This window comes from Apium graveolens, chromosome 6, assembly GCF_009905375.1.
Source record: "Apium graveolens cultivar Ventura chromosome 6, ASM990537v1, whole genome shotgun sequence".
NCBI lineage: Eukaryota > Viridiplantae > Streptophyta > Magnoliopsida > Apiales > Apiaceae > Apium > Apium graveolens.
Genome location: NC_133652.1, coordinates 275,433,148 through 275,450,479, shown reverse-complemented (window position 1 = coordinate 275,450,479; position 17,332 = coordinate 275,433,148). Strand labels below are relative to the sequence as shown.

At 34.8% G+C, this 17,332-nt stretch overlaps 3 protein-coding genes across 3 annotated transcripts; 2 read left to right on the top strand and 1 right to left on the bottom strand.

Moving 5' to 3' along the window:
• Nucleotides 1-1,811: 1,811 nt before the first annotated feature.
• On the top strand, nucleotides 1,812-5,354 carry LOC141668659 (NADPH-dependent pterin aldehyde reductase). Its single transcript, XM_074475631.1, has 5 exons — nucleotides 1,812-2,074; nucleotides 2,824-2,893; nucleotides 3,634-3,827; nucleotides 4,516-4,688; nucleotides 4,997-5,354. The coding sequence occupies exons 1-5, from the start codon at nucleotides 1,847-1,849 to the stop codon at nucleotides 5,064-5,066; spliced, it is 735 nt and encodes a 244-aa protein (XP_074331732.1). The 5' UTR covers nucleotides 1,812-1,846; the 3' UTR covers nucleotides 5,067-5,354.
• A 1,813-nt stretch (nucleotides 5,355-7,167) lies between these two features.
• On the top strand, nucleotides 7,168-9,431 carry LOC141667862 (berberine bridge enzyme-like D-2). Its single transcript, XM_074474495.1, has one exon. It carries the CDS (start codon nucleotides 7,179-7,181, stop codon nucleotides 8,895-8,897), a length of 1,719 nt encoding a protein of 572 aa, XP_074330596.1. The 5' UTR covers nucleotides 7,168-7,178; the 3' UTR covers nucleotides 8,898-9,431.
• A 663-nt stretch (nucleotides 9,432-10,094) lies between these two features.
• LOC141667692 (chloride channel protein CLC-c-like) lies at nucleotides 10,095-16,942 on the bottom strand. Its single transcript, XM_074474280.1, has 7 exons — nucleotides 16,560-16,942; nucleotides 15,420-15,620; nucleotides 15,066-15,243; nucleotides 13,076-13,338; nucleotides 12,095-12,364; nucleotides 10,643-11,771; nucleotides 10,095-10,407 (listed from the first exon to the last, which is right to left on the bottom strand). The coding sequence occupies exons 1-7, from the start codon at nucleotides 16,784-16,786 to the stop codon at nucleotides 10,309-10,311; spliced, it is 2,367 nt and encodes a 788-aa protein (XP_074330381.1). The 5' UTR covers nucleotides 16,787-16,942; the 3' UTR covers nucleotides 10,095-10,308.
• Between the last annotated feature and the right edge of the window lie 390 nt (nucleotides 16,943-17,332).

The following is a 17,332-nucleotide window of genomic DNA, read 5'->3' as shown; positions in this document are numbered from 1 at the left end:
AAATTACAGATTTGATCCTGACGGTGTTAATGCTGAGTTAACAGGTGGTACACACTTTGCAGTCTTTTGCGAACAGTAAATACCCACATTGCATTATTGAAACCTTAGGTATATAGGTACACAGTTTGCAGTAAAACCAAACTTTGAGTACATACTATGCATTTGACTCTATCAAAATATTAGCAAAAATTGAAAATAACACCTCCACCATGGTAAATTTGGTCATTTTTTTAACCTATCCAATGTTTTTTTCGTGAAAACAGGTAGTGAAGTCGTTTTGGGAGTCCGAAGGAGGTAATTGTCCTCCATTGGAGCTGCTTTTAGATTATAAATGCTCTTAAAACCAAAATGATATGTACTGACATTATACAAAATGATAAATAAAGAGGTTATAAAAATTGGTCAATTTTTTAAAAATCGTCTCTAAAGCGTTAAAAACGGTTAAAAAAATTTGTCCAATCCCGATTAATCGACAATAAATTATCCGATTTTAAAAAATCGTCCAATAAATCACAAATCGGTATCTCAATGAATAATTTCGATTTCCAAAATCTGTAATCATGACCCAAATTTTAAATTTCGAATGTTTATTATAGTCAATTTTTTTCTTTAAAAAATTCATATTAATTAATTTTAAATTGGGTTGGATTGTTAAGGGTTTAAATTTTTTGAATATTGACCCAACGTATTTTATTCGGGTTGACAAAAATGTAAACCAATTAAAATTTGAGTTTTCGATAGTTCGGCTCCGTCCGCCGAAATAAGAAGCGGGTTGGATCGGTTTTGGTGTTTGATCAAAATAAATTTCACCTCTAAATTCGATGTTAACATTTAACACATCTCAACTTATTTATCATTTTTAAAAAAAAATAAAGAAGGTAAATATAACATGACAAAAAAAGAAGGCAAATATAAATATGAAATTTTAAATCTAAAAAATAAAATGACAAAATACATGTGACTGTTTGAAATTATATCCTTATATATAATTAGAGTAAAGCAGATAATATGGTACGGTAAGACATGGTTTGGTCGTCACACTTCTACTAACACTTAAACAACTAAACCTACAAAATACTGGCAAAACAAAGTAACACCTAACTAGCAATAATAATATTTGAAATCACATACGTCAATAGTTCTAGAAAAAAAATTCTATTAATTTGTTAACTTCTTTTCATTAAAGTTAAACTTTTAAAATTTGAAAAAAATAATACGGTTTCTAAAAAATAAATGTATTATATATCATAAATAATATGATATTATCATTTCTAATAAATAAATATTAACTAGAAAGTTTTATAAAAATATATTAAAATAAATAACATAATTTATGTTAAATGCAAGTGAAAATAATGTAATAAATAAAAAATAATAATATCAAATTAAAAGTAATGTATTAAATTCAGTAACACCATTTAAAAATAATATTAATACATGGAATATAAATTATTAAATAATCAATTACATTGTTTATGTTTACGCATATTGAAAGTATAATACAAGTAAAAATATAACACAAAATTAAATTTCAAGTATTAAATAAAAATTATTATTAATACAATCGAAAGTAATGTATTAACTTCGATAACACCATTTAAAAATAATATTAATACAAGTGAAAATAATTTATTAAATAATCAATTATATCATTCATGTTTATACTAAAAATATGCATATGAATAATTAAAAATCAAAATTATTAAATATAATCATACAGAAATTAAAAACCATTCACTTAATTTTTTTTATAAAAACTAAAAAAAACACCAAAAAACACGTAAAAAATTAATAAAATATAAAGCTAGTGAATTAAAAATAGCAGAAACACAAATATTATTAGCAAATGGCGATTGCGATAACCAACGGCGCCGGAATGGGAGCACTCGCCGGAAAACAGAAAACGGTGTTGATAACAGGAGTAAGCAGAGGACTCGGAAAATCACTAGCCCTCGAATTAGCTAAGCTAGGCCACACCATAATAGGGTGCGCTCGCTCACAGGAGAATCTCAATGCTCTTCAAGCTCAACTCTCTGATGAACCCAATAAACACCTTTTCATGACTGTTGATGTGGTTAGTCTCTCCTCTTTTGCCATCTTTGTATGTATATGTGTGTGTATATCAGCTTGGTTTGGTTAAGTTTAGTGGGGTTCTTGAAAATTCGGGTCGGGTCGGGTCAAGTTTGTGACCCGTAAAATTGTTGGTGGATATTATTCATGAGTAATTGAGTATGACCCATAAGCCTAAAATGTATAAAATTGGGTCGGGTCGGGTCGGGTCAAGGTTGTGACCCGTGATATTGTTGGTGGATTTTATTCATGACCTATGAACTTAAAATGTATAAAATCGAGTTGAGGACAAGATTGTGACCAATATTGTTGGTGGATATTATTCATGACCCATGAACCTAAAATGTAAAATCGGGTCGGGTCAAGATTGTGACACTTGATATTGTTTGTGGATATTATTCTTTAAGAATTGTATCTTTTGGATGATATAATTTTTGTATGGGTTTTGTGATAATTACTAAAATTCGGTAGAAATGAATGTTAAAGTTAAAAGGGTAAAATTCGATAGAAATGAATGTAGAAGTTTGAAGAATAGAAATAGAATTTTAATATACGGCCATTTCATGTATTTTTGGGTTCTAGATAGTGTAGTGTATTGGTGCGCCTAACGTGAATGTGGTATATTTGTCGGTGATAAAGAAGGGAAGGAGCTTTTGAAGGAATTGTTTGTTTCAGTAGGGCTGGGATGCTGTTTTTTTTTGTTATGTAATGTGCTGGAAGCTGATGCTAGTTGTTACATTTGTGTGCTTGTAGAGGTCGAATAGTAGTGTGGCAGAGTTGGCAAAGGCTGTCATGGAAAAGAACAGTGTTCCAGATATCATAGGTATATTATTTTGCAAAAGAAAGTCTTCTGATGATTGGTGAATGTATTCTGGCATGCCGTACTTGAATAGATTGTAGTAGTTATTGATTGTATTAATAGACATTTATTAGCTCAGTGTAATTACCTGCTGTATGATCAACTTGTGACACTGATGTGCAGCCTAATAACGTTGGAATTCACACAAGTAATAAGGAAGTTTCGGAGTTCTATCGATTGCTTTGAAGACAATATAAATATTTACATGGTTACTTCAATTATTTTTAAAATGGTTAGCAACTATCATGTCTTTTTTTCTTGATGACACAGATTAAATTTTTGTAGAACAATTATCTAGTAAATACATTGTGGTGGTTATGCAAACTTTGATCTTTCATTGTACTTTGCACTTCATTCCATGTAATTTGAGTTTTGTAGGTAACATAAACTGTAGTAAACTGTAAGTATATTATTGGTAACATAGACTTGAAAGAACATGGACCACTATCCACTAACATGCATTATGCATAGCCAACTGTGTACCTACACAAGCTTATCCTTTATATGGTGATAAAAGATGGTAAATATGATTGTGGTCATTTAAATTAATTCCAGAGATCCTTTCTACTTGTGTAGTTGAAGGGTAACTATCCGTGTCTACTTTCGTATTTCATTCAGTGACAAACATAATAATATAATGTGTGATCATTCTACCCTAAATGTAAGTATGTATTGAGTATTGACATACATATGCGGGCCTGCAGTGAATAATGCAGGAACTATTAATAAAAACAACAAAATGTGGGAGGTGCCAGAGGAGGAGTTTGATGCAGTCATTGACACAAATTTAAAAGGAACAGCAAATATGTTGCGTCACTTCATCCCTCTTATGATTGAGAGCAAGCAAGGGGTAATTGTCAATATTTCGTCTGGATGGGGAAGATCTGCTGCAGCACAGGTAAACTCGAAAAGGGCAGACTTGTGCCTCTCATGTAATGTGTGAGATTTTTAGGCCAAGTATATATGTCATTTGAAGATATGGTCTCAGTCTTGAGATTTTAGGAGGATGTGTATCTCTATATTCTTCATCATATATCTTTATCAACTGCAAAAATGAAAAGCACTCGTAACATTTTCCAAAATGAGTTTCTAGGATGTTATGTACTTCATTGAAAAAGAGGAAAAGGATTGGTTAGCACTTCATTGAAGAACTGGGGTATAGTCCGTCAAAAAAAAGAAAAAGAACTGGGGTATAGGATTTTATGAAAACACAATTTTAGATGAATGTTGAAAATTTAGACTATAGACTTCACTTGATAATGTGATGAAGTTTCGGGATCTGTTACTACCGAAATATATTCATAGCTCTTTATTTTTGTTGATAAACGGTAGAATCGTAATCTTGTGGACTATGTTACTTGGAGTCGGACGGAAATTTTGAACTTAGGTATGTGTCTAAGTGTCAGAAGGAAGTTTTAGCTCTGTAGGTAATGCAGTCTATCTGTTAGGTGACTGAGCAATTTTTTCACATGAAGGGGATGCTCGGCGTTAAAAGTTGTAAAGTTAAAATTTTAATTTATGTGAGAGACCTGTTCCTCAGGTCTACTCTGTTACCTATATTAATTAATTTGAATTGAATTTAACAGGTGGCACCCTATTGTGCTTCAAAATGGGCAGTAGAAGGTCTGAGTAGATCAGTTGCAAAGGAGTTGCCACCTGGAGTGGCAATCGTTGCGCTAAATCCTGGTGTGATTAACACAGACATGCTTGCTTCTTGCTTTGGAACTTCAGCCTGTATGTACCAGCTGCCGCATGCATGGTATGTCATGTAAATGCTTATTAATTTTTTTTTTCTCTATTATTAAAATATGCTAAAATCTGAAATTGATTGTAATATATGCTTTCATTTAATGCTTTGTGCTGATCCAGAGTTTGGAATGCATAGCTATACCTTGGTTGAATAAGCATGCTAGTAATCTAATGCTAGTATACTTTGGCAATCACACTTATGCCGAGAGAAGCTAATAACTTCATTTTTTTTATGAATTTAATTATTTTGTTAGTTCTGGAACTTCTTTCTAATTAAATTGATTTGTTTTCCTTCTCCTAAAAAACATTACCCAACAGGGCGCCAAAAGCAGCAACAATGATACTTAATCTGACAGCGGCAGACAATGGTGCATCTCTGACCATATGATGTTTGAGCTAATAGGTGCCTTGGTTTTTATGTGGATATGACCGGAAGAGAACTGATGTTTCCATAGATACTGTAAAAATGAGTATTATGTTCCATTTGTTTACATAAAGTTTGTGTTGCATAAATTGTTAAGTATTGGATACATAGTTAGAAATGCTACAGTTTCTGCAGGCCTCCATAACACCAAGTTTGTTATGGAAGTATAAATGCTAGAACTTTCTTGCCAAAGTAGTCAGGCCTTATGTTTGTTTCATTGAGTTTTCAAAATGAAGATGGTATGGTTGCATACTTGGGTCTTGTAACTTATGTCGCTTAAATTTATTGGTTCTGGCCGCCCTGTTGCAAGTTGCAACTGCACTGGCGAGTACTGCCTTAGGGTTGGATTGTGTTGCCTAAAAGTTCTTGCTGCTCTGTATCTTTCGAATTCTGGGACATGATTAGGAGACATATTCTGTATCAGACTGAAACGAGATATTTTATGTCCATCTCGAATATCTCATACCAAGGTTCAAGTAGCTAAGACATCTCAATATGAAGTGATATTTTCCAGGAGATGGAAAACAAGGAAGAGGAATGTTCAACTCTGTTCCATGCTTTAAAAACAGGTAATTTTCAAGGCAAATCAGACAACCAAATCGAATTATATTCCGAAAATGATGAATACCAATTGTTGGAATCAAAACTCTAATTGATGTTCTCTGGAAAGTGCATGATTTGATGCCATTGCATTTTCTTAAAGAAAGCATTAACATGTTGTGACTTGATATTATTAAAAATACATGATGAAATGGATGATATCATTGATAAAATATAAGCAGCAATAGTATCACAATTCACATGCAGACAAAAAATGCACTATTGTCATTGGTATGTAAATACAGGAGTGCACCATTACATGGGAATTGCGAGTACGTGTGTGGGAAGTGAGTTATAGTGCTAAATATGTGCCCGAAACTGAATGTGGCTACAGTTTTTTTGTTAGCGAGGAAAATTGATGCATCCAACTGATAAACCAGTCATTTCCAATGGCTTCAAAACCAGTAAGGTCGGTAACGGTAAGCTACTGCTTACATTTGAGAATGTAACCTCTAAGAAGAAGAAGGTGCTCTACAGGTACAAGTTGGAACCATTGTGCGATTAAAAAGTGTTTTTGGCGCCATATTATTAGTAGTAACATTGAAATTACTGACTAAATGTTATGATGACTTTAAAAAAAAGGATGCTATTAGTTTCCGGTTAAGATCAGTTTCACAAGGGTGAACACAGACGTTACCTACTATGCTTGTAATATATTTTTGTAATCTACCAGAATTCTGCAACTCTACTTTTTGTGTTACCCTTGGTTAGGAACTTCAATATATGAAATTATTTAGTCATATGGCTCTCTTTGCTTCTGCGCTTCCACAAAAATACGAACCTATTCAAATTTCATAGAGAGGGGGCATTTAAGCTACCGCAGGACCAGCATTACACTCTTTCTTATTTTCTAGGCTGATAGTGTCTGGTAAAGCCTGAGATAAGCCCACAAAGACTGCTCAAGTATATAATGAATTGACTTTGACAACATCATCTAGTGTTTTAATATGAGCTTCTCTCCTTTCTTTCTCTGCTTTCTTTTTGTGTTCATCGGTCACTTGATTTAAGAATGTGATTGCTAATATGTCAAAAGAATCCAGGTAAATGTCCTGGGTTCAGGAAGTCAGGGACTGATATTATGTTTCACTTGTCAATTTATGGTAATTCCTTGTCGAGTAATGAATACACTGTGTAGTATCAAATACTTAGGCACAAATCGAGTCACATGTAAATCATGCACGTGTCTTGTACAAACTTTTTACTAAACGTATACAACACAAAAAATAACAGATGTTAAACTCTAAACAATTATCGCTAACTTAATTTTTCAAATGCACCCGCAGACACACTTATATGGTTTCCAGTTCATAGTTCATATTTTATGCATGTATGACATAATGTTTTGGCATTTGTATTGTATCTATACGTTCAGCTAAGAATATTAGATTGATTTATTTATAAGGTCATTTGTTTGTTCTCTTCCGACATAAATAATATAGCTGGAATGCAAATGTTCTTACCACAATTGAAGAAACAATGGAAATGAAAACCATGCCTAGATCCTTGGTCCCAAGTGCCCCAAGCTGTAAATCTCTACTAAGCTTTTACATCTTGATGATTGTGAGTACATGCTATCATGTTTCTTCTTCTTTTTCCTTTCGTAGTGAAACTACATTTCTTCGAAACATCACTTCATGTTTCACTGATCACAACATCGATAACTTTACCTTGTATTCATCTAATAATGCCTACTTTGATCTCCTCAATTTCTCTTTACAAAATCTACGATTTTCGGATCCTTCAGTTCCAAAACCATCAGCCATTATTTTACCAATGAGAAAAGAAGAGATATCCGACATTGTTTTGTGCTGTAGAAAATGGTCTTTTGACATTAGAATTCGGTCAGGTGGACACAGCTATGAAGGCATAAGTAGTTCATCTGCAAATACAGAAAATGATGAAGCTTCGTCTTTTGTAGTTCTTGACATGATGAATCTTGACAAGATTTCAGTTGATTTGAAATCAGAATTTGCTTGGGTAGAAGGAGGTGCAACACTTGGCCAAACTTACTATGCAATTGCAGAAGCAAGTAATGTCCATGGCTTCCCTGCTGGGGGCTGTCCGACTGTAGGAGTTGGAGGGCATTTTTCGGGTGGTGGATTTGGATTTTTAGGAAGAAAATTTGGCGTTTCAGCAGATCATGTGTTGGATGGTCTTCTTGTGAATGCCGAAGGGCAGATTTTAGATAGAGATGGGATGGGAGAAGATGTTTTTTGGGCTATTAGAGGCGGGGGTGGAGGAAACTGGGGTATCATTTTTGCATGGAAAATTCGACTTGTAAAAGTGCCTGAAATTGTGACAGCATTTACTGTGGCTAGGCTACATGATAAGAAACAGGATCTCGCAGATATTATTTACCAATATCAGTCTGTAGCGCCTCATTTGGATGACGAATTTCAAATAGTGGCTTATGTTAGCTCTGGCTTGATTCCAGGAAGTAAAGAGATGGCTGTGATATTTCAAGGACTTTATCAAGGTCCAAGAAGCAAAGCCATTTCCATTTTAAATGAGAGTTTTCCAGAGCTCAGACTTCAAACAGAAGAATGTAGAGAAATGAGCTGGATAGAGTCTGTTGATTACTTGTCTGATTTCAGTGGTGGACAAGGTTCAATTTCCGGCTTAAAAGAAAGGTATTTTGTTGGAAAATCGTACTTTAAAATCAAATCAGATTATGTCCGAGAACCATTACCAAAGGCCGGGATCAAGACTCTGATTGATATTCTGGAAAACCAGCCAAAAGGGAATGTATTATTTGAGCCTTATGGCGGTTTTATGGATAGCATACGAAGTGATGCCATTGCATTTCCTCATAGGAAAGGTAATCTTTTCTCAATTGCTTATACAGTAGCATGGGATGAAATGGATGAAATGAGTGGCAAAAGCAAAGAGTATATAGATTGGATAAGAGGATTCCATGATGCCATGACTCCATATGTTTCTTCGCATCCAAGAGCTGCCTATGTTAACTACATGGATCTTGATCTTGGAGAACTTGCAGAGTTTGATAATGTTAGTAGCATTGGTTTTGCTCGAGCACCGGTATCTCCAGTGGAGCTGGCAAGAGGCTGGGGAGAGAAGTATTTTCTGGAAAATTATGACAGATTGGTAATGGCGAAGACTGTAATTGATCCACTCAATGTTTTCAAGAATCAACAAAGTTTACCTCCTTTGTCATCACATGACTATGAGTCTTGACTTTCTGGAATTCTATAAGAATTACTAAAATTGTACCGATCACCATTAGCATCTCTCTGTAATTCGCTAGGTCAATGAATCTCGGAAACAATCATTTTATGAAATATAAGGATAATGTTGCTCTCGAGGGCTTTCTGAGATCCGTGCTCACTGTTTCTGGGACTAGGTACAGATTTTCCTATAGATTATTATGTCAAGCTTTGTTGGGACAATTTTCATTTTGATTCAAGCAAATTTGTTAGTAATAAGTCGATGAACGATGTTTCTGTTGGGTTACTACGAAGACAATCGGAGAAGAAAAACTATTTCAATCACGGGCTCGGAAAAGGCCATATAATAAGACATTGTACTTGCAAACCTGCATTTTGTTTGTAACCAATAATTCAACCACTAGATATTCGAATCTTCATATGAGATTTCAGGGCTCAAATTTGTCTTTTTCATACATTTTCTATGAATAATTGTAGCTGTAGTAATGCTAGAATGTAATATACAAGTGGAATTTCAGTAGGCACATTGTCATGTTGGGGGTATACTACTGCCAGTACAGAAACTGCAGTCAATCACAGAGAGGTGCACGGCAATTTTAAGCAGTTCACTACAGCATACGAGTTCAAACTCGTATGCCGTAATGCTGTAATAAACTGGTTAATGGGAACCCGCATTGAGCGTGAAACACTCACCCTGCAAGAATGCATGAATAAGAATAATCGTGGTGTATAATCTAAAATCCAGAACTAGGACCGGACGAGGGCGTTGTAGGTGGTAATCGATAAGGTGTGTGCCGACTAGTTGAATTTGAGACCGGGACTGCATCACCATTTTGGGAAGGATCACTGTATTGATCACTTCTGTTCCTGCCCATAAAATTTTCAGAGTTCTAGATTCAATTACACATTTTAGCTTGCACGGTGTTTCTAAATAATATTTTTAGAAATAAAAGTAGAGTAAAAAATACTTAATAATTTTCTTTACATAGATATGCCCAAAATTTTATTTGAAAAAATTAGAAATTGTTTACTAAAAATATTATTAGTTTTTTCAACTTATCAGCTTATAAGTTGAAAATCCGACTTATAAGTTAGGTACACAAACAGTGCTCGATAAATACTTACGGACTTATAAGTCAATAAGTAACTTATAAACCGTGGCCAAACATACTTGCGATTTGCGAACATATTGGTAGGGAAAGAGAGGTTTGGCCCATTCGCATCTCGTATACATAGTTTAAATTTTATAGCAAGCTAGAGAAATATCCTGGATGTGTATATATGATCCAGCTTACAGGAATTGTAAACAAAGTCTTAAAACTTCCCAACATCAAACCATTTCTCAAAGGTTTGGCACCAATAAAATAAATACTATAATTACAATAGGATACTATGTCCAAAAAGAAAAAACTGTGCATTCGTTACTTGACCTTCTTATGGGGTTTCATATCTGGGTACAGCCCCAAGATGTGCTCTGGCATAAAGTCGTGTCGCGTCAGGATACCAACTATAGGTGGCCTCTGAAAATATAAGAAAAATCAAAATGTGAAAATAATTAGCAAAAAATTAGACTGCGTGCATGATCAGCTGCAAACTCGACTAAAAATGACAAGTAAACTGAGCTTGCACAACGTAATACTCCTTGTTTCAAAAAAGTATACCAGGCATGATAATTGCTTGCACAAGACTAACTGTCGTTTTGCTGGGTTGCACAACATAAGATAAAGAATGGAAAAGATATGATAACAATCTTACCCCAGGTGTCTTTGGTACAACACATAAGTGCCTAAGGCCAAGCTCCCGAAAGAGGACTGCAGCTTTCGCAAGAGACATGGTCTCTACCACTGTGTATGGCGATGTATTAGTAATGGGATGAAGATCGACATACATATCCATTTCTTCTTGTTTAATGTCCAAATCTTCCAGCTTAAGCCCCTTTCCTGATCCAGCCTTTGCAAAATCATGTGCATGAAATCTTCTTAACAAGTCTTCTCCACTTAAAACCTTCTGTTTCGTAAATCTCTTTCCTTTAAGCAAAACAAACAGGTGCGACCTTAAAACAAGTCCACACAATTCCGGGGCAGCTGCGAAAGGAGGCTCATCAATGACTGGGAATCCGTGATGTCCGGTCGTCTCTAAACAATGAAGTATATTACCCACTTTCTCAACACCAGAAAACGTTATTAAAGGGCCTGAAACAACATCTCTTGCAGCCAATTGCCTCATGTAAGGTTCAGCATGGGCTTCCAGATAAGGCAGGCCCTTCATCTTCACAATTTGATCGTAGACGCCTTTGTTAAAACTATCAGCGACAGATTTGGAAATGAGAAGAACAAGCATTACCAGCGGAAGCATAAGTAGATTATTAGTGAGCTCAAGAAGTATGACACAAAGTGATACGGTCATTCTCATTGTGCCACCAAGAAAGGAGGCAGCCCCAAGCAACGCAAAGAGACCAATATCAAGGTCAGATATAGAGCCGAGGAGGGACCCAACAACTCTCCCATAGGAGGCTCCAGCGAGTATTACAGGTATGAAGAGCCCAGATGGTATAGCTATGCCATATGTGATTATACCAAGGCAGAATGTAGCACTAAAGAACATAACGAGGGAAGAGAGGTGAAATTCATGTGTGTCGTGAGAGCTAAATAAGTTGCGGATTGCATCATCATTGGTATTAAGGAAAAGGGAGGCGAGGTCATTATAGTGGCCTGGTTTACATTGGAAATTTTTGTAGTTCCCAGAACGACCAACAGTTGGGCATTGATTCTCCAGGCCCGCGGGACAGGGAACACACACTGTGAACCAAGGGAGACCATACGCACAACAAGATGTCAAGAGAGAAATGGAGATGACGAGGAGGACCTTATATGCCGGACCTCTCCTGCAATTTGTACACTAATTACCACAAGAATATATAAATGCCAGCTAAAGGAATAAAGAAGCTATCTGCCCAACATGCAATGTAAAGTGGTTAGTAAAAAGCTATCACAAAAGGGATGCATACAAAGAACTGCTAAAAAAAATTCTCTGTTGGAAAAATAAATTTTGAGAAAATCATACGGTTTGATGAAGTTACTTAGTGCACTATGAACTGGTCACGTATCAGAAAAACTACAGCAAACTGATGAGATGGCATCGTGCAATAATATTTATTCTAAATATAATACTAGTCTCATAATTATAAGGAAGTTTTTAAGGGCATACTCATTGATGATGCTATAGATACGAAGGACCTTGTCCACGAGATAGTTGTAAAGACTTCCGAAAATTCCACCAATAACTCCTAGTAGTATCACTGCTACCAGATCTGGAGTAGTATAAGAAGCGACTGCAGAATTAACATCGAACATAATAAGACCTCCCTGCCCAAACAACCCACATTTTCCACTCTGGCAAAAAACCATGAGAGATCTCAGCACTACAGCTACAACTGCAGTAGTGAAAAAGGTTCTCCAGAGAAGAGCATTCCGCCACCTGAAGCCATTGGATAGAGAGTTTCAAAAAAGGCATTTAATAAGAAAACTAAAGAGCAGTTCTACATAAAATATAGTAAGGATGTATGACATAAAATGTGTAAAGCATGTAAATAATATCATCCTGTACATTTATGCATTTTAATAGTTCATTGCTGGAATTTGATCATGAAGTCACAGATTCTGTTCCCTTTACCCAATTCTCTTTTATAGCTAATAATAAACTCAACTCTCATCTAAAGTTTCCACCTATATAGTCCCTGCATATAACAGTAACGCGTATAGATAGTAATTAAGTCATCGAACAAGTCAGATAATTAGATAGAGCTTTTAGGCCTACCAACTCCTTTTCAATGTCATTATAACATATTGATTTTGACACCATATCAAAAGTGACTAAAATATAAAATGTCCTTGTAGTATATGAGATCTTCCATAATAATTAACAAACATTAATTTTCCAATAAACTTTAGCACACAACTAACTTTTGTACTTGGAGCTCGAACATATTTACTCATGCAACTATGAATAAAAAACACCCTAATTAAAAAAGCCTCTTTCTCATATACCGGAATATGTAATACCTTCTATCTGATGTAACATACCTTTATCTGATTTAAGTGCAGTTAAGTATGACAATGGAGTAACATTAATTATAGGAAATAAAGGTGGGGGGAAGGGAGATAGAGAGAGAGGGAGAGGGAGAGTGACCATGAGGCTGCTTCTTCAAGAGCAAAGAGAACTCCACCGACTGGGGCACGAAATGCAGCTGCCACACCAGCTGCTGCTCCGCAGGTAATTAAATCCCTTCGGTCTCTATCATTTTTGAAGTATCTAAGCCATTTCCATGTCAAGTGGTATTTGCGGGAACCTCCCTGTCCAAGTAAGTTAGCAATGCAAGCCCCTGTGTGTACCATGGGTCCTTCCTTTCCCACGACAAATCCAGCAGCAACCCCAAAGATAGAACCAAAAATCTGAAAGAATTACTAAATTTATATAATACTTAACAATAAATTAATGGTTTCTTATAAGTTATAATTATAAATGCACATGTTAGTACTTGAACATCTATTTATTTTTAGGTTTGTGACTACAGACATTCAGCCTTAGAAGTTTATTGCTGAAATTTGTAAAATGATATCATAATATACAACTACCACTTATGTATCTGGGAATAAAAGTTAACACGCATTTCTAAAAAGGTACAGTGTATCCATTAATATCAATAATAATGTATTTATACATATGTTTCAGAGCTTAAAATGCACTCCAAGTGCAGCAGCTAAAGCATCAAGAGAAATTAATTAAGTTCTTAAAAGTCTCCAGTGCAAGCTAAAATTCAACTGTATGATAAAATCCGTTTCAATCAGCCATGCTATGCTCATAAGCGATTTAAAGTTGTGAACTCAGCCAAACTTATTGGCTGTCTTTTTATATATAGATCTATAGCAACATGTATTTGTTTGTGTGCACGTGTCTATAAAATATATCTTGATAAGCTGAGTAGAAATATATGCTTGACAAAAAAACATTCAAATTTCGGGTATTATGGCATCATTCAGATGATGTGTACTGATGATACCATGAATGATGGATGAGCAAGAGCAATATATCCTGTATAAAAGAGGACATTACAAATTATAGGTCAGAGTTAAGGTTCTGTACATAGTGCCTGCCCCGACACCTGTCCACGCATTTAGACACTTACAACCAAGTCCAGTTAACATATCAGCGACCAGTCCCATAAACTTGTTTTCTTTTGGCGAGTCATTCAACACTTTGAATTTAATGAAGCAAAATTTCAACATGTGGTTCCCCAATCCTCCTATGGCTCTGGCTTAAAATTAATTATCCAAACGTGAAAATAAGTCCAATTCTTCGTCCTTCAACAATTAATATATTGAAATGGGTAGAGCATCTCCAATGGCATTGGCTATATTTAGCTGGCTAAATTGATTGGCTATAATTTTTTTATTTAAGGGTTAGACAAATGCTCCAATGACCAATGGTGTTAGGTATAATACTAGTTAGGTAAAATTATAGCTAAGGGGAAATTTGATTCAGCAAATATAGCCAATGATGAATGATTTTCTAAATTTTTTGCTAAAGTGTATTGTGCATTGGAGTGGTACAAAATTTATATATTATCTATAACATGTGATTTTAGCTAAGGGCTCAACACCATTGGAGATGCTCCACAAAGCCTGGGATCATTCAAACAAATTCAGTCTATAAAAGGAACCCAACTCTTTGCATTAAAGTGAAGAAACGATTTGTAAATTGTAAATGAATAAAGTTAGCTTATAATCAAACTTGAAACATCAAGCAATTCATGTTCCTTCATTTTGCAGGTACTCTAACATATACTCCATTGTTAAAAGAATCATAGAATTAGAAAAGTCTCCGAGTACTGAACAGAAATCATTTGAAACATCTAGATGTTCACTCAGGTCAGTATGGTTGCATACAAACAAGGACGAGAAACTATAAAGCATCACAAATACGTTTATCCAAACTGGCATAGTGCTTTTGTGACATACACATCAATGAGTCTGTACATTATTTTTTTAATCAGCCAAATGTATCCAAGATGAAGGTAAATCCATTATTAAAATGGTATCCACAACTTTACCATTTACAATTTTCTCGGTAATTTGGTGAAAGATAAATTTTTGATGAGATCTTAAATCTTCATACATACCTTTACAAAGAGAGTACTTGGAGCCAAAATGGAATGTGCATCTACACCATTAAGAAAGGCTTTGACCTCAGGTATGCCAGACCCGGCTGCTGCAGGGGCAATGTAAGCACAGAGCACTGCAGCACAAGTTGCTAAAGCGACATTCCCACCAGCAAATGTTACAAAAGCCATCACATACCTGCATTGGAGTAACATCACTTCATAGTTCCCAAAGTGGATCCAAACAGAACCATGTTTTATTTGGATATTGTTTTAAAGTTCTAATATGATACACATTTTTTTATATATATGTAATAAAGATAACAGCAGTTAAGTAATCACGTTTGGTAGAGCACTTGTTGAAATTAGTGTTACCTGTTTTCAAGCATAAGATTGCTAGTAAGTAGAAGCTTGAACCCCGCTATATTTTCCACTGCAAGATTATTAAAGAAAGCCACCAGCCCTGTACTTAATCCTATAAGACACACAAGTGTCCATTTCATCACAATATACTGAACTATCTGAACCTTCTTTCTCGATCTCCAATCCTGCTTAAATAAATCATTTTCAACAATCCTGCAAAAATCAATAAGTAACACGATATTCAACATCCCTTAATCAGTCATCGTCTCATAATCCTTCACTAAACAACTTTAAATACTTTAGTTACACACAAGCAAAACGATTGTAAAATTACCAAAACAAGGCTTAACACAGTTCTTCAGCCAAAATTTGGTATGGTATCGCTTTTTTTGTCACCTACTTACCCGCAAAACACACTTAAGCTACAATGATCATACAATTAACTAATTTAAAATCAAAATTGAAACTGCAATTCAATGATCATACAGTGAACTAATTTAAACTCAAAGTTGAAACTGCAATTCAAACATCATGCAATGAACTAATTAAAACTCAAAGGTGAAACTGCAACTCAAACATCATAAAATGGACTGATTTAAAATCAAAGTTGAACTGCAATTTATTCCTTATACATCATGTTAATCATCGCTCCCTACCTCGTAATTCCTTGTATATAAGCAAATTACCGATATCATACACCGTCTTTAAAACCACAAACCATTTTAGCCACGATACATTACCACAAATCACCTAGCCTATAATCAAGATAACACAGTCTTCAACAAAAATTGGTGCGGTATTGCTTTTTCCGAAATCACCTACTTAATCTCAACAACACCCTTTAGCTACAAAGATCGCATAATGAATTATTTTCTTGAAACCGCAACTCAATGATCATACAACAAGTTAATCACCGATCACACGACATATTACCACAAATAACCTACCCTATAATCCAAAATACTTACAAACAATCTAAAAACAAGAGATCAACAACCAACACTAAGTACACTAATCAACTCTTTCAACAATCACTTCCAAAACACAATAAATGAAAACAATAAATCCACCAAAATTAAACTAAAAATAGTAAAACAATACAGATCAAATCAAAATTAAAATCAAGATAGACAAGTAAAAAAAAAGTCATACTCATAATCAAGGCTTTCAATAGGATAAACATTAGCACCAACAATAGCAATCTGCGAAGTATTATTCATTCTACTTCTCAACAACGGCTCTCTTATATCTCTCTCCGAAAACGACGACGCATTGCTCCTCATCTCTTTCCTCGCTACATTCTCAATATCTACATGATGATCATCACTTTCATCATGATCATCGTAATTATCATGCTTATTATTCTCTCTCTCATCCATCTCTCTCTCCTTCTCCTTCTCCTTCTCTCTCTCCCTCTCCCCCCTCTCTCTCTCTCTTCTCTGTGTGTATATATACAGAGAGAGAAAGAGATTGCTTCGAACTGGAAGTGTTACAAGTCAGAAGGAGTGTTTGTGTTTGTGTGTATATTATACACGATTATATGCTGTGTACACTACATACACACTTTGTGTTTGGGTTTTTACAGCTTCGCACATTTTGGAAACCTGTCCCTACATATTTAAAAAATATATTATAAAATATTCGCTAGAAATTAATTATTTTTCGACTAAATAATTTTTAGAAAACATTAGTATATCTCAGTACTGGGAAATTTTAAGATTCTCTCTATCAGATATCTCAAAGATTTTTCTTATCATTTTATGCAAGAGAATAAAATCATGGCTAAGGTAATTTATGACTAAATTAAAATTTATACAATATTTTTACTTAAAACCATGACTTTATAAAATTTCTTACTAAAATTTCTAATATAGTCTGGTTTCAGCATAACAAAAATGCTAGCAATTGCAACATTTTGATGCATA

What these genes read in the sequence shown, in the direction of transcription:
- LOC141667862 (XM_074474495.1), top strand. Translation starts at nt 7,179, where the DNA reads ATGGAAATGAAAACCATGCCTAGATCCTTGGTCCCAAGTGCCCCAAGC.
- LOC141667692 (XM_074474280.1), bottom strand. Translation starts at nt 16,786, where the DNA reads ATGGATGAGAGAGAGAATAATAAGCATGATAATTACGATGATCATGAT. An exon ending in CAAGTACTCTCTTTGTAAAG is followed by an intron (nt 13,339 to 15,065) that starts GTATGTATGAAG and finishes TAATTCTTTCAG; the next exon opens with ATTTTTGGTTCTATCTTTGG. An exon ending in ATCTATAGCATCATCAATGA is followed by an intron (nt 11,772 to 12,094) that starts GTATGCCCTTAA and finishes TACAAATTGCAG; the next exon opens with GAGAGGTCCGGCATATAAGG.
- LOC141668659 (XM_074475631.1), top strand. Translation starts at nt 1,847, where the DNA reads ATGGCGATTGCGATAACCAACGGCGCCGGAATGGGAGCACTCGCCGGA. An exon ending in TTTTCATGACTGTTGATGTG is followed by an intron (nt 2,075 to 2,823) that starts GTTAGTCTCTCC and finishes GTGTGCTTGTAG; the next exon opens with AGGTCGAATAGTAGTGTGGC. An exon ending in GAAGATCTGCTGCAGCACAG is followed by an intron (nt 3,828 to 4,515) that starts GTAAACTCGAAA and finishes TGAATTTAACAG; the next exon opens with GTGGCACCCTATTGTGCTTC.